This window comes from Hippoglossus hippoglossus, chromosome 1, assembly GCF_009819705.1.
Source record: "Hippoglossus hippoglossus isolate fHipHip1 chromosome 1, fHipHip1.pri, whole genome shotgun sequence".
Classification (NCBI taxonomy): Eukaryota; Metazoa; Chordata; class Actinopteri; order Pleuronectiformes; family Pleuronectidae; genus Hippoglossus; species Hippoglossus hippoglossus.
Genome location: NC_047151.1, coordinates 7693033 through 7710144, shown reverse-complemented (window position 1 = coordinate 7710144; position 17112 = coordinate 7693033). Strand labels below are relative to the sequence as shown.

Below are 17112 nucleotides of genomic sequence, written 5' to 3'. Positions count from 1 at the left end.
GCCAGACTTGGGTGAAGCATGAAAAAAATGCAGACTTCACATTATTAGGGACAGGCAATATTTTATTCCCTGTTTCAACATGTGCAACAATTCAGTCTGATACTTATTACCAGCAGGTACATTCTAGTCAAATCCTTATCATATGATATCATATGATCATCATACAGTACCTAGAAGAAATTAAAACACACAGTTACAGTAACATCTGCAAATGCCTGGTAAAAGTAGCATGACATTATGAAAAAGGTTGGTTTTAAATAATGACAATAAAGGTTTGCAATACAAAGTCTGTATTATGTCTTTGGATATCACTGGATACACATGATCCCAACAGTGGAGTGGTGAATAACCACGGTTGTTGTTGTTTTTTATGGATCTTTTTTCTTTTGTAAGTAAATAAGTTAAATGAAAGGATATATATATATATATATATTATGTTTTAATATATTTATGTTTTATATATTTTCTATACATGAGAAGAAATTATGTCTGTAGTATAATCTACTCTCTCTCTCAGAGATGATCTCCTGCCGATATCAATGATCACACATGAGCATACAACTCACTGTCTTTGTCTGTGTGCAAAAGCTTTATGTATTTATTTAAAAACTTTTATCGCTGTGAGTGCACTTTTGGAGTGCTCTGAATTTTGTTCTGTGAGAATCAGAATCATCCCATCCTAAAAAATTGCAATCATATGAAAAGTATGACTGTTGTGTACAATGATAATAAATTAACCTATATCTAGAGCAAATTTAAACATAACAACTGCAGTATATGATGTACGCATATTTCTTTCCTGTCCAAGCAACATGTTTGTGCCCCTGGCTTCTTGCAGGAGCCTCTTTATCAACTCTACTACCATGCTCTGAAGTAGAATTTTCATGTTGAGTGATCAGGATGACAGTGAGCTGTAGATGGCACAGTATGTCCAACCACCTGCTAAAATCTTAAGCTCTCCCACCACTACAAGTGAAACACCTTTAGTTTAGGCCTAAAGCTCTTTCCTCTGGTGTCCAGTAGAGGGAGAGCCAAACCACTCACACCCAGACACAGTGACATACCCACCAGCCACCAATTTAACAGACACATGGAGCATAATGGAATGCTGAGCAGCACAAGACGTAGTAACCAGATTTTTGTACTATTTCTATGGTTACATTTAAATTTCAAAACATTTCCCTCTGTTAGGCCTTTGTCAGGTTTTCTCTGGAGCTGCTTTCCATTCATACACTTAGCCACCGTTGCTGACCATGCTGGCAAGAGAATCTGCATCTCCCTGGGGATCCAAGCCCAGCCACTGGAGGTTGAGGCCCATGGCTACTAGCATCTGGAGCAGGGTAAGCTCCTGCTGGGTGGCCTGGTCCACCAAGGCCGGGCAGGTGGGGTTGCACTGGGGCCGCTTGCAGGTGTCGACCAGGTGAAAAGGACAACCTTTGGCTGGAGTCCTGTTGTTGCGTGTTGCCTCCAGGCTCCTGTCCCAGCAGTGCAGGGCCCGCGGCAGAGAAGTACCTCGGACTTGGAAAGTCATCCAGTTGCTGGAGGAACAACAAGACAGAAATGTCAGGGGATGAGAAATAAAGAGTGAGAGGCTAGCAGAGGTTAGCAGAAAGCAAAGTACTAGACAGGAAAGTATAATCATCCATGTCATGGTCTGCTATTTGCGTTGGACACTCTTGTCTCATTGTCTGGGTGCAACAAGTGTTACATCACAGCAGAGACACTGCACAAACACCAATTATAATTTGGTCTGACTATGTAAACGTAAGACTGCCCTGACCTATCAGTGTCCATGTGTGCAGGAAAAAGAATGAGTGTGTTCAGGGGGTGCTACCGAGGGGTTAGGGAAAGTGTGAAATAGCATTTGGTGACATGAAGAATGTGACATGATGAACGAGTGAGCAGAAACAGCAGCATAAGCTCAGTAGGTAAAGATGGCCACTGGAATAGACGAGAGTGGCAAGTGTAAGAGTGTATTACCGCCACATGAGTCACATATCCATTCTTACCTTCTAGTCAGCACTGTGTGGGAGAGGCAAGACGGAGCAAATACAGCCCTGAAAAACATATACAGAATACGGTCATTTCTAAGCTTAGGCCCATTCACCATCTGGGGCATATTCGATCTAGTGTATAGCTCCAAAGAAGTTGTTTGGGAACTCACGTGACATCTCTTAGGGAGGTTGTGAGCTCTCTGCCCAGGTTCTGTATGTACTGCCACTGCTGCTCAGACAGACTCTGTCCTCCCATGTAGATGTTCTCGACCCTCAGCTGCTCCTCATCGAACAGCCACTGCACAACAAACAGAGGGGCTACAGGGAGCAAAAGAGTTCAACATTAAAGCTGCTTTGATCGATATAACAATTAATCCGATGTGTTACTGTGAGTAATCGCTTGTCGCGACGGACTCGCGGAGAGTTATCATTAGATCACTCCGTGGTTCCCCCCCTCTCTACAATGTTTTATAGCTTGTTTTAGATAATTGTTTAGGTTTTAAAGGCCTATTTAAAAGCTTATTTATTCAGCCGAGACTATCTGCTGAATAGAGTGGAGCATTTGGCAGATAAAGAGTAAGATATTTCCCTCAGTAGTTGGTAGGGACCAGAGGAGATAAAAGGAGAATGGTTATTGGACTTACAATCATGTTCTGTATCTGTAACGGTAATATGTCACTTTTGTGTTTACGGCTTGTTGCGTTGCCCCCGTGTCACCAAATAGAAATAAGATACCTTGAAGAAAAACAAGCAAATTCTTCAGGTTCAGCCTGTGTTGCTGTCTCCATAGTGTCTTTATTTGATACTAGCATTCCGAGTTGCCAAAGTTGTATTGTTGGAAAATTCTTATTTGAGGTCATTAAGTTGAGGACATTAAGTTCTTCAGAGTTGTCACATCTAGAAAATTTCAGGAAAATATGGCTTCCGTTTTTTTATTGTTTATCCAGGTGTTTTTGCCTGGATTGTATAGAGTCTGTTAACTTGTCAGCTTCTGAGCATATCAAACTCCCCATGTCGTAGTAATGTGCACCTTTTTTAAAACAGCCCAAGTCAATTATATTGCATGTTAATCAAACACCAAGATAAACTTGGGTACCAACGAGCACTCACAGGTCAAGGTAGAGTAGAGTTTGTGTCCAAAGAAGCACTGCCACTCCTCTCCTCTCTTATAGAGCTGCCGACACCTGTCAGGCACAACCCCATTCCACAACCTGAAAACACACACACACACACTGCTTAAAAGCTTACAATGTTAAACCTAAACACCTAATCTGTACTGCCTGCCAGAAGAATGGACATCCCCACCTGAGTCCTATCTTGATGGCATCTTCAGGTGAGCAGGAGACAGTCTCGGGACAGTTGGGTGATCTCTGCTGCTTACTCTCTAAAAACCAGCCAGAGTCCACCAGGCCTCGGACCTGAGCCTCGGCACCCAGCTGCTCCAGCTGACTGGCCACCCTCTCGATGTTCAGCAAAACACCTGTCCCGCCAGCACTTCAGGGGAGCCAAAAACATCAATAAATAGTTTGGCTTTGAGAGACATGTTTATGTTAGGGGTGTCAAAATGACAGTGCATGCCAGCCAACCGCAGGGAAGTGAAAATTTTGCAGCTTTTGCATCCAGTCAGTGGATCTTGTTTTAGGGCCTGGGGGTGTCCTAACGACCATGTTGCTAACCTTGGAGGTATGTTCACCATTACAGGGCAAGGCCCTTTAATAAACATTATGTCACTGTTCACAGTTGACTGCAAACATCTTTATTGTTGACAAGAGGATGCACCCAAAATAGGGCTTTACTAGTTTAATGTTAGACATGGAGATGGTCCAGATGGGACAGAGGATGCAGGCTCTTGTCCCCAGTGTCAGAGCATGAGCAATAAAACTAACTCACCTTGTGCCAGACAGCATTACAATCTTGGCCAGCTTGATTCCTTTGGGGATGAGGTCTTTGATGACCTCTCGGATGATCAGGGATCCCATGAAGGTGTACTCAGCTGATAACAACAGAGTAACAACGTCACATTTTGGGAGCAACACAACACACAGTTTAATCAATCATATCGTAAATCTGTAAGGGAGGAACCTCACTGAAAATGGTAAGTGTACTGCATATTCATTACCCATTCACTCAGCACTCATGTTATGCATACAGTGCTTCACTAATATTCACATCCACATGCGTGACTGGAGGAGTTAGGAGAACCACTGACCCTATGATTAGTGGACTTGAAGGATCTAAAGGAACTTACTTGTGTTTGCATCTTGCGCTCTTTCTTTCTCTCTTCCTTGTCGTGGTCGTGGCGGGGGGGTTGGGGTCGGCCCAGTACCACTCCATACATCACTGGAACAGTACGGGATGAATCTGCAATAAAGGAGACAATCACATCTGGTAGACCATAGCTTGAGGCCATCAAAAGAACTATCTCCTCTGTAAAAATCCACTTAGACAGCACATAGCCTCTTCCAGCATAAACCGCTATTAGCTGCTGGTCACATCATAACAAGTGAAGCTGAAGCAGCCCAAAACTGATGAGCACATAGAATTGAGCGAGGACGCCTTTTACTGCTTATGAAGTCATCTTTTTCATTTGTAAGAGGTTATTTCTTTAAAAAGTGAAATAGTCTGACTTTATGCTCAACATTAAAGGGAATTCTGGTATTTTTTTAACCGTTTAGAAATATTGGTGTGTAAATTAATGGTATTTACAGAAATCTTTTTAATCTGTTCAGAAGATTGCCTGTGCTGCCAGTCACGACACACAGGCAGTAGCCACAATGTAATCCTGTGGAGGAACTGTTTTTTTTGTTTGTTGTAAAATGTATTGTTCTGCAGCTGCTGTAGCACTTTGTCCCGAGAAGAATCTACACAAAAATGGAGTATAAAATAAAGTATATTTGACTTGTTTGATTTGATTTGATTTGAACTGCAACAGTCCAAGAAATGTCCTCTAAAGTTGCCTTTTTTCGCCCATAAAAGGCTTGAATTGTTATTCTGGGTCTTTGCTAAGAGTCTGGTAATACTACACATTACTTCTCACACAACGAGATGTCTCACTGTGAACCATACAGCAGCTAATTGTCGCAGAGAGGTCCATTATCACAACCTTCACCACTGTTGCATGTTTGTTGTTGTCAGAAACAGTTGACTCTGCACTGCCCTCTAGTGAATGTTTTGCTCTGCAACCATGCAAATGTAAAAGACACATTGGAATTTGTGGGCAGGGACTGATACATTGTTTGATAAACATTTTTATATCAACAACATGAAAGAGGACACTTGTGGGGGATTTTGTTCCAGTCTCCACAGGTGCCAAAAAAAATTAGGAAGACACCAGGCAGACGTTTCTTGCAGCTTTTGTCAGCGATGAGATTATATTTGAATGAGTACAGAATTTTAAACATGTAACAAATAACAGCCTTCGCTGAGTAGCCACAATAATAAGACACACGGTGAGGACCTACAGGTACTTACACAATGTTTGCATTATGCCAGTGAGAGTTTTCCTCTGCTTGGGAAGAAAGTAGTCCGGTTCCTGTAAATCGAGCAATCAGAGATCAGACATGTCCCTTTGTCTCACTACAGATTACGTGAAAAAAGCAACACTATGAGAACATGTAGGACGTGCTTTTTAAAACATGGCCGCTTGACCTACCTCTTTTTGTTTGGGGCCACCCTGATGAGCTCATTAGTCGTGGGATATTTTGGTACCTGGAATCACAGGTCTCTCTGCTGTGACAGCACCAGCCACCTAAAAATAATAGAGACTAATATTAGACTGTCACATCCGGCACAGCAGGGGAGACCCTTGTTAGCCAATCATAGAGGCCTGTGAGGAATGGAGAGGGAAAGCAATGAACTTTTAGCCTGGTCTGTTAACAAGGCTGTACCATACTTTCACTCACAGTCTGTAATACAGGCGTGTTTTCTAAATCTTGTCATGTCACCCAGGTAAATTGTTTGTGGCTTTTTGGAAATCCCACAGAAGTCAATCAGGAGAACAATCCACAAAAGTTTACTCTAACCTAAGTCTATGAAAGTGACAGATGACAACCAAAAAAGGAGAAAAATAGAAGATGACAGGCCAAGATGACAGCCCCATCAAAATTCCAATGGGGCGTCGCGCCAAAACAAGCTGACCTTTGGGAACCAAAATTAACCAGTTGGGTTCTTAAATACTCACCTTCCAGAAATAACAGCCATCGGCGGCTTCCTCTGAACTCCTTTAGGTAAAACCTGTAGAACCACAAATAATCAGGAATGAGGAGATGGTGACGATAAATCATCCATGACACAATGATGCTCTGTGTAGCTACTGAAATCACTATATTCATCAAATGGCAACAAATTACAATCAAAATCTTCTTCTAAGAGTTTCAGGAAAACAAGTGAGAGAAAATATGAGACCCATCTCACCCAGCTGCTGTTCCATCATTACATGTGACTTGGGTGTTCTTGAGGAAATGCAGCCTCATATCATTTGTCTGCTGTCCAGCTGTTCGAGCCCCCGCAGCGCTCTCCCGTCCGGCTACAGCCATGCCTCCAGTGCTTCTTGTGCCTCCAGTAACTCCAGTACCTCCAGTCCCTCCACTGCCTCCAGTGCTTCTTGTGCCTCCAGTACCTCCAGTACCTCCAGTACCTCCAGTCCCTCCACTGCCTCCAGTGCTTCTTGTGCCTCCAGTACCTCCAGTACCTCCAGTCCCTCCACTGCCTCCAGTGCTTCTTGTGCCTCCAGTACCTCCAGTACCTCCAGTACCTCCACTGCCTCCACTGCCTCCAGTGCTTCTTGTGCCTCCAGTAACTCCAGTACCTCCACTGCCTCCAGTGGAGGTAACTCCAGTACCTCCACTGCCTCCAGTGCTTCTTGTGCCTCCAGTAACTCCAGTTACTCCAGTACCTCCTGTGCCTCTCGTACTTCCAGTGGCTCCAGTGCTTCCAGGAGTCAGTTCAACGACAGGGGGTGACTGGCCAACATCACCTCCTTGGTTCCCACCAGACCTCTTGGTGGACTTGCCACTAGCTTTAGCATTACGGTTGTTCTGGCACCAGATTCCCCCAAGCAGAAGCAAGAAAGCAATCTGGCCTAATATCTTCATTTCTTTGGCAACACAAGAAAAAAAGATACATTCATTATTACTTGCTAACAATTTGGCTTTGCATGCACATGCATAAAAATGACTGTTAGAAACAAAGTATTCTTCATCTTTTAATCTCATCAACTAAAACTTGTTATCCAAATAATGTCCATCACTTTTTGACCTAAAAATAAAATTACCTCTTAAAGACGAATCAGCCTTGAAGATTGTTGCTGAGGCACCTCTGAGGTCAGGTAGATAACGGATGCTGCTGAGGAAGGAGTGAGAAGTTCAGAACGCAGTGACCTGGTGTGAGAGGAGGATGCCAGTCATATGAAGTGATGAAGACTTGACCAGTTTCGATGAAGCCTGCAAATCAGTGGTGAGCTTTATAGTGCCACCATATGGATCAGATTTCCTCCTGTTTTCTCCTGCAGCTCCTGCCAGGGGCTGAGATAAAACTGCTGACGACACACCGCGAGGGGAGGTACTGGACGGCCAGTGGTGAGGAGAAAAGATAACACACGCATCTCTTCAACATATTTCAAGTCGTTGCACACACCCACCACCCGGCACTTTCCCATCTGACCATGGCTCAAGAACGAGCTCTCCTTCCCCCCCAGTCCCCACTGCTCGTCTCCCTCCCACCTTACACCTCTGATCGCCAGTATTTGGATTTAAACATCTACATGGTCGTCACAAGTGCACAGCCCCTTTGTGTGCTATTTGACCCAGAGGTCATTGGAGTACACACCTCAAACACTTTCCAACACAGGAATGAATAGTACCACAAGGTTCCTGCATGGTCAACAATTGGACACTCATGGTGTCATGGTGTCATATGTTGTGTTAATGTATGGAAGAACAACCATTGCATGACAAGTACAGGGCTTTTGTTTTGTTTGTTGTTTCTTAAAAGCAACATACAAACTGGAAGTATATCCAATGGAAGTTTTTTATTCGATATAATCCTTTAATGTCATGTAAAAATTATCATTATTCCACAATGGGGGGAGAAGTCAAAATCCGTCAGGTAGTTAAAAAGCACAATTAACACACAATGTGCTTTGAATTTTCATGCCTTTAAAAACAGAAAGACCAAAAACTTAAGTTTAAAAAATGTTTATTATTTATATGATGGATTGATTGGCCTGCCACTATTACTAACGTGCTCTTAAATTCGATTTCTGTGAGGCTATTTGCCTGCAGAGTGTAACATTTGAACAAATCAAAGATTTTAAATATTTATCCATGACTTTTAATTACAGTTTTATGCAGATGATACTATTTTATATTTGTCACTGACTCTTAAATATGTCACTTATACAAATACTTTATAGCAGGATTGTTGAAGCAGCAGATACAATGTGCTGCAACCTCCACTCTGAGATTCTTTGATCCGATTTATCATTCCAGTCTTAGGTTCATCACTAGAGAGAACTTTCAAATTGTGAGTTGCAACAGGGCAATAATTAAGTGGTTCAGATAGATTAGAAATACATAATTTAGATTGAAAGGTTTCATGCAGTGTGTAAAGTGTCTTTACCTACAGTTGCTTCCTCTTACAGGTTGTCTCTGCAGACTCCTGGATGGAGGTTAGGTTAGTTTGCCTTTGGTGAAGAAAGATGCAGAGTATTTGAAACTGATCTGTGACTGTCCCCCCTGGGATGGTTGTAGGGTGACGTAGTGCTGTTCCCTGAAAGATCACGAGCCCCAGGGCTGTAAAATTCTCATCGATGAAATGCACACCATCCCGACGTGTCAACAATAATGATCACTAGGGAGGCCAGAGGCTGCACAGGGCTTTATCGGGCTGCTGGGACTGAAAGGACTGCAGGGTGGCAGGAGGTCTGAGGATGACTTCAGCACAGAAGAAAATAATAATTACATTATAGCTAAGACAATATAGCTTCAATTCACATCCCCTTCAGAAGACAAGACACACTGACAACAGCAGATTCACTCAACATTCATACTTGAACAACATGAAGGGTTGTGCAACAGTTTCAATTTTAAAGCGCTTATAAAACATTATGATTAGGTCAAAGGTTGACCGTAAAATTAAGATTAAGAAGTCCTTTATTAGTCCCACACTGGGGAAATTTGCAATGTTACAGCAGCAGAAAGACATCACATAAGTAGCATGCAGTACTTGGGTGAAGGAATATAAAGAAATATAAATATGGGTTGCAAAATAGCTTTATTCTGGGTGTGTTGAGGATTGTTAATATTGTTTAGCAAAATCATACAGTATTTTGTCTGCAAAAGTCACATAACCATTTGAAGACTTAAATAAGGCAGACAGATTTATCAAGGTTTGTCTCGTTGCTTTGGCAGGGTGGAAATGGTATTTTTGTTCATTTTTCAAGCATTTCATGCGATTTTAGCTACTTTCAACTATGGCCAGAAAGAAAACAAAGCTACTCAAAAATATGTGTTTGAGATCGTATGCACCTACGTGCAATAAAAATGTACCCTAAGGACATCACTATACTGAATTTGATCTACCGAGCTGAACAATTTTTCATTCCTCCACTTGTCTTGAGGCATGCACACCACCATCTGTCTTCCCAGAAATCAATGCAACAATCTGTTTAACAGATACCTCAAATAGCTGAAAAACGAAAGAAGTTGCTGTAAATCTATCACTGTTTTCCAGAATGTCACGAACAGGCAGATGGCATTACTGCTATTTTGTTTTTCTTTGATATGGGATTGGACAGAATGATACGTTTTTCAGAGCAGGCTTCAGATCAATGGATTAAAGTGAATTTGTTCTCTGCACCTCCAGTGATTCAACTCCCAGAGCCTACACTGGGACAAACATTGTCCCCACCAGCGTCTACAGACGCATTCAGGCTCAAAATGTCTGGAGTCTATTACATTTGTCTCTTTACATTTGTAAAACAAACATTTTACACCCATATGAGGCTCAGGAGGCATGTTGAACTTCACCCTGACAGGGGCAACAGCTTGACCCCTTGTGCAGCATAGGAGGCATTCTTTCTCTCCCTTGTGTTGTTATTTCTCACAGCCAAGCTCCAAGGTCAGGACACCTAAAGCCCGGGTGGCCTGAGCACTTTGTCTGCTGAGCATGTGTGTCATCACCAGCCTCAATATCTGAGGGCACCGGCCGTGAGCTTCAAAGAACAACGAGCCAGAGGCAGCAGTCATATGCTGGATTCTTATGTCCTCACCACAGTGCAGAAAGGTTGTGACCCACAAATAATAACTCCACATGAACAACAGATTGAACCCATAGAGTGGTGCAGTCAACAAACTCCTACTTTAATGCAATTTAAAACACAGATGTTGTATGTGTAAAACAACAAAACCTTTAAATAAAGTTATGGTCCATCCACGCTCATGCCCTGCAGCTCTTTTTACCGTGTTGCGTGTAATGTGACAATCTTCAACAGCATCACTCTGAATCTACGTTGTCACCAGCATTGAAGGGCATAGCTGGGGAAAGAGGCCCATGATTAATAGGTGATAAGAGTGGCATTTGGACAAGCCACAAAATACGGGCCTCAGGTGAGAGATATGAGACCTGGTCAGGGCAAAACTGCCAGAGCTCGCCATTCAATCCGTGCGGACGACAGACGGGGTCTTAGCGGGATCGGTGTAAAGTGCTGATCCACTGCAGGAGGAGAGCAGGTGGGGTGGGCAAAACTATCCCCTCAACCAGGTGTTAAGAGGTCTTGCGTGGAAACCTTTTGCAAACTATGGATGCATCAAAGTGATGAATGGAGGGTCGGCAGGGGATTCAAGGTGTTGGATTCAGGAGAGCCTCCGGGGAGTGATCTAACAGCCATAGATAAGGATGGGTGACAAGTGATAATGTTTTGAATGCTACGAGTGGCTGCAGCTCTGTGTTCTGTCCACCTTACTGTTGTGCCACATGCATCTTCATCTCAGTAAAATATGTTCAGCCTCGAAAATGAGTGCCACAAACGGCAATCTTAACAGCCAAAGATGTGCAAAGGTCAATTATTGACATAAAAGCATCACATCACAAAAGTTTGGTTTCACAAATACGTACAAATTAACCAAATATCAGGTTTTACAACTGACATATAGTTTTGTTTTCGCAAAATTCTTCAGGTTCCAAAAGTGTCTTTCTTCATCTGATTTGGCAATCAATTATTTTTTTCGGATAAGCAGCTTAGCACTCAATTTTATGTGCTCATTTTTCTGTAACTGATATGGAAATAAATAATAAAATACTTAATTCACATGGATTCTATAGGCCTTGTTCTCCTACCGAAGTGCACCACCTGTTTTGAAGAGGGGGGGCGGGACATACTGTGCTTGAGTGAACAGTTCAAAGTGTCTTTCGGGCTCATGACACAGTGGAGCAGCAACGTGGCCTTGGAGTCATTCTGGATAACCCACCAGGCCTGTCAGAGCCGTGATGTATACCAGTGGAGAGGTCACACCATGCTCATCTACATCAATAGGTCCTTCACATACAGTGAGACCTGCGGAAGCCCCGTCTGATAAGAGATACACACACGTCACCGTGTAGGATCTTTGTAAAAAATCTATTTCATGCCCTAAAAAGAACTCAGATTGCCAACCAGTTACATAGCTATGATCTGTGAGGACCATAGACGTGAAAGACTCACCTGTCTGAAGTGACAACAGGACAGCAAAGCCAGCAATTCTGTGAGGCTTTGCCTTGAGCCCGAACATTAATGTCACCATGCTAACATACCAATGTTAAGCAGGTATGATGTTTACGATGTTCACCATCTTCGTTTAGCATGTTTAAAGGTATTGGGCCCAAAAGAAGTGCTGGACAAATTAAAACATTAACTTCATGGTGGCGCTGAATGAAAAAGGGAGTACCAATGTCATTGGAATTCATCCTATGGGGACCATGAACCTCTATACAAACTTCACTGAGAACAGGCACCAAAAAAAGGACACTGACAACATAACCAGGAATTTTGTTAGGGTTGCGATGATTTTCAATCAATCAAGCAAATTTTATTTTCATAGCATATATTCAAAAAACACAATAAGTCACATAGGGCTTAACAAGCTGCGACATCCTCTGTCCTTAACCCTCAACAAGAGTGAGAAAGAAACTACCAAAACAAACCTATTAACAGGGAACCTCAGAGAGAGCCACATGTGAGGGACCCCTCTCCCAGGATGGACAGAAGTGCAATAGATGCAATAGATGTAGCCGAACACATCAACGAATTTACAATATTATATTAATAATATAATATATTTTTGGCAAATATAGAATCTATTATACATCAGAATTGAAATATCTGTACGATTTTGCCCATATCATGCTCGCTAACTCATGCTTATAGGTCTGTTTAAGATTTACGACTGAAAAGGAAAAGTGAATGAAGTCGAGAGTATCATCATGATTGATAGCTAATTAAAAACCTGGCTAATGTAGTAGCTGCTAACTATTCATGCTGACGTTAATAACTATGCTCCACGCTAACACAAGAATAGGCATCTAAAATGGTGGACGTTGTGTGTGATGTCACAAATACTCTGGCTATTTCTATAAAGCAACTTTTTCACCAGTCAAAAAACCCTCTAACACCCACTAACATCTGGCTTTTGTTTGCAAAGAGAATTGATACAATCGGCGTTCACTCCTGGGTCAAATTACTCTGCAGTAGACTCTGGTTTTTATCGGCTCCAGCTCTGATCAGCATTGATGGAAATGTTACACCTGGGGGAATGCATTAATTTGGCAGGACAGCGATGTGAGAGTGTTGTCAGTTCATTCATGATGTTGAACAAGATGCACCAAGGGGGAAGACAACAGAGGCAAACTCCTGTACTGGCAATGGGAAAGGAGTATAAAAGTCCTTTGTTTGTGTATGAGTGTCTATTTTACTTATTGAAACAGATTTAAATAAAAGACTGTATATTCATCTGTTCAATATCAAAATCCTGATCAGCTTCCCTATGCCACTGCTGTGGTTGTGTCTCTTGACAACCTTGTCAGGATGAAATTCAGTGTTGGAAATTCCATACTGATGAACCCTCCTCGAAGAAGACTGACCTTGGTGTGTTGTTTTTTCTTTCTCCAGAGCGGGTTGGTAGATGGCACTATGTGACAAGCTGTAAATCACAGATTCCAGCCGAAGTGATGTCAGCTCTTTGCATCATGTGTTGTCACTTCACACTGTGAGGACTTGTGGACACGTGGTCACAACACTTTCAGGCCACACACCCCTCGATCGGGCAGAGGATTTGATCGCAGGTGCATGTGCATCATGGATATCTTTTAGCACAACAAGTGAATGTGTTTTTACTCCTTAGCTAAATGACCGATTCATTAATGTGAGACCAAAGTCCATTTGAGTTTTACGCAGCTTGGTCACTCTGTTAGCGAGGTAAGAAGGCAATCGAAAGCACACGGTGACATCACCTACAGTATGTACTGTATGTATGCTAGCCTAACCCTATATGTATAGACATACCACAGGACAGTAAAAATGTTAACTGTTTACTATTTATAGAATTGCCTGTGTGAGTGTGGCGGGCCACACTGCTGTTGGTGAGTAGTTGACCTGGATAACCAGAGGTATATGAAAATCTCAACTGAGTCACTTCAGCTAAAGGCCCCTCACTTCTGGGAACCCCCTTGTTAAAGGGTCAGGATGCATACTTTAATAAGCATGCACAATTCGCGCATACAATTTATGGTGACATGACAGTTAGCATCTGTGTTAGCTTTATCACCCCATGCAGTCGACTGGGCTGAGCTCATCGCACAAGACATAACATCATCATGTTGCCAGAGATCAGGTTGAATCCATGCTAAGCCATGCCGTTCCAGGATACTAAGTTTTCCGTTTTCTCTCATGGCTGATAGACTTAGCAGCATATTGGAGATAAAGGAATGATTTTCCTGGCAGAATGAAAGAAAAAGTGGATGCAGGTATGTAGGCAAATATGAAGCTACAGGCAGCAGCACGTTAGCTTAGCACAAAGACTAAACATGTTTGGAAGTGCATCTAAAGATAGTAGCCTATGTTATATTCTGTTGACTGTGCAAAAATATAAAGTGTAAAAAAAAAAGAAACACATTGGGGATTTTGCAGGGGGTTGACTGCCAGACAATTTCCTGGCTGAGCGCAGCAACTTTTCATCTCTTTCACATCCAATGTAGAAATAAACAGGAGACATCAGGAGAGGGAGAGAAAGAGAGGGAGCCTACGCCATGCTGCAAAGGTCAGGAGTCAAACTGTGGCCATTGAAGTTATGTAGTATTCATCAGCCATTACGGTTTACCCGGGTGCCCTTTATACTTTCATAGTGATAATCAAACTAGATGTAATGTGCTTTGCAGTGCATATGCCCACTGTTGAATACATTTTAAATTCTGACACTAAAGTTAAATGATTTTGTTGACTGTGGTCTTGTATTTTGTCAAATAGGACAATGCATATGAGGCAAGTAACTGGAATGAATTTAAATAGGAATACAAGCACTTACCTTCAAATACAAAAGTGAAGAATGACAAAAAAAGACAAGAATTTGTCACCGAAACAAAGCTATTTCATTCATCCACACTGTGTGTTTTGCCTGGAAGGATAAATTTCTTGGATGGATTGTGCATTTGTCCAAAACTATCCTCGAGACGATAGTTTGTCTTACAGCTCACATCTGGCTTCCCAGAAGGCACGCTTATGTATCATCAGAGGACAGGGGGATGGTTGTTTAAAGGATGATTCTGTATAATCCATCATTTTAAAAAGGGACTGAAGTGAGATTTAAATCCTTATATGTGAGTGCATTTACATAACCTGAAAGGAAACATTTTAAAAGTTATGAAAAGTCAAATGCTATCATATTCCAAGCTGCAGATTCGAAACAATATCCACTCATTCCACTGTGGTTCCTCAATGCTACACTTGGAGCTTATGCTACCTATTACTAACTATAAATCCAACACAGACCTGATGACCGACAGTCTGCATATATTCAAGCCAACAGGCAATACAATCTGTATCCGAAAGCTTTTATGACTTATAGGGATTTGTGTTATTCGTGCTGCTCAAAATTTACAACCACGATTATTCACGGCTAGCAAGACAGTCCTAGTTTAGTTAAGTTTTATTGCCCTCTTCACATTCTTGTTGCCAATATCTCAGTCAGCGTTTCAGCAGATTCCTTTGGACGTGATTCTGAGGAAAAGAACCTAAACAATTTACATGAACTCCTGATGGCCGTAGATGGATGCAGAATCAAGCTGTCTGATGTACTAGAAATGTAGTACACACAGATATTATTTACTATTTTAAAGGGTATTGTGTCTATATTTATACATGGCAGCTAATTTAGATGTGGAGCTGAAGGTTATTTACGGTTATTAATACTGGCACTGTGACTTGAAGTCACGTTTATTTACCGGTGTAATTTTGTCACCCAAAATGGTGGAGCTGTGCATCTGTTGCTGTATTTAAACAGTTGCATGTAACTATAAAACTGTCAGCACTATTAATCAGGAGCTGAGATAATGAATGGTGCTCTACTTTAGATTTGCAAAGCTGTCATATTATACCTTTGTTGTCCTTGTCACATCACAACAACGACACTACTACTTCTTGTTTATTTAGTAAGATGATTGAGAATATCTATAAGAACTAATATATTGTCAATATAAGAATTTCTTAGTACAAATACTAATAAGTGAGGTCAAGGAAAGGGGCGGACACCACCCTGAGGCAGCCCTCAGAGTTGAACTGACTTATTCTGATTAAGTGATCATCATTTTAGTATCTCCATGGAGGAGGTTATGTTTTCACCCCTGTCCATTTGTTTGATGGTTGGTTTGTTTGTAAGAAAGATTACGAAAACGACAGGACCTATTACCATGAAACTTGGTGGATGAGGGTTCGGGAAGATTTTTGTTGATTTCTCAGAGAATAATTCACGGATCCTGATGAAAAACAATCATCAATGTGTAGGGGACTGATATTTATGAGTGTGTGCAATTTGATGCAGATCCACGTAAATATTAGGATCTAGTCATTTTAAATGAGGTGTCATAAGGAGACTGTTGGGCCATGGCGGAGGTATGCAATCTACTGAGTACCATTCTATTTGTATGAAGAAATGCAATAAGTATATCCTATGATCACAGGCCGGAGCTTCAGGTAAAACTAAAAAAAAAGTCTCATAACATCAAGCATCAGAATAAACATTGCGGGGCAGGGGGGGGGGTTCTTAACTTAAACTCTTACTTGGACTGATAGACCGTCAAGACGAACCTATTTTTATGGAATGGAGGCCATACGGCACATTGACCCCTGATGTCATGTCTGATATGCAAACCCACCCCAGCTAAAATAACTCCTCTGACCTCATGCTGGGCTAAATAGATCACACTTCCTGTGAACCTAACAGCTCACCTCCGTGAGACACTGCCAGTCCACACACTGATGTATGGATGGGTGACAATTTTAAAGGAAAAGCTGAATAAATGAGTGGAGAAACAACTAACAAATGCAAAGGGCATGAGAGGTCACTAAATAGTTACTGTTTTCTAGTTCAATCGGTTAATAGGTTGATGTCAGGAAATGGGAAAACAGTGAAAAATGCTTCTAAAGCTTGAGCTGACATCTTCACATTATTTTTGCAATAACCATAGTCCAAAACCTTAAGAAATTCACTTTATTATCATTATTATAATCACTTAATGAAGAGGAAAAGCAACTAATCCACAGAAATGAGAAGCTGGAAAGGGATACTTTTTGGCATTTGAGCATCAGATATGTTGTTATAGGTCCCTCTAATTTCAATGGTTCTTTATGTAACTCTGGCTCATAATAGAAGCTTATATAAAAGCGACATTGTGTCAAAATCCAAGCCACATGCAACCCTCACATCTTGCTGCTAGATCCAAGAGACAAATTACCATCAAAGGATTTCATTTAAGCCCCATCAGCTCCTGCCACTGACAATTAATCACTACACCGCCATGTCCCCAGCGCTGGAAAAGGCCAATTCACAGGTAAAAAGGCCCGGGTCAGTATCATTGTATACTGAGAACAAAC

The 17112-nt window shown here is 41.8% G+C and overlaps 1 protein-coding gene and 1 long non-coding RNA gene across 2 annotated transcripts; one reads left to right on the top strand and one right to left on the bottom strand.

Moving 5' to 3' along the window:
• Positions 1-2: 2 nt before the first annotated feature.
• notum2 (notum pectinacetylesterase 2) lies at positions 3-7366 on the bottom strand. The gene is made up of 13 exons (XM_034583363.1): positions 7267-7366; positions 6889-7089; positions 6408-6756; positions 6175-6227; positions 5647-5742; positions 5466-5526; positions 4243-4355; positions 3885-3987; positions 3300-3488; positions 3105-3205; positions 2165-2312; positions 2010-2057; positions 3-1538 (listed from the first exon to the last, which is right to left on the bottom strand). The coding sequence occupies exons 2-13, from the start codon at positions 7085-7087 to the stop codon at positions 1235-1237; spliced, it is 1764 nt and encodes a 587-aa protein (XP_034439254.1). The 5' UTR covers positions 7088-7089; positions 7267-7366; the 3' UTR covers positions 3-1234.
• Positions 7367-16316: 8950 nt separating this feature from the next.
• LOC117767350 lies at positions 16317-16733 on the top strand. Its single transcript, XR_004614872.1, has 3 exons — positions 16317-16509; positions 16622-16627; positions 16666-16733. It is a non-coding gene; the product is annotated as an uncharacterized LOC117767350 (long non-coding RNA).
• The last annotated feature ends 379 nt before the right edge of the window (positions 16734-17112 follow it).

Bases quoted from the DNA above. Each gene is read 5' to 3' on its own strand.
- notum2 (XM_034583363.1), bottom strand. From the start codon at position 7,087: ATGAAGATATTAGGCCAGATTGCTTTCTTGCTTCTGCTTGGGGGAATC. The intron at 6,228-6,407 runs GTGAGATGGGTC...GTGGTTCTACAG, and splicing joins AATGATGGAACAGCAGCTGG to GTTTTACCTAAAGGAGTTCA. The intron at 3,489-3,884 runs GTGAGTTAGTTT...GCTCCCCTGAAG, and splicing joins GTAATGCTGTCTGGCACAAG to TGCTGGCGGGACAGGTGTTT.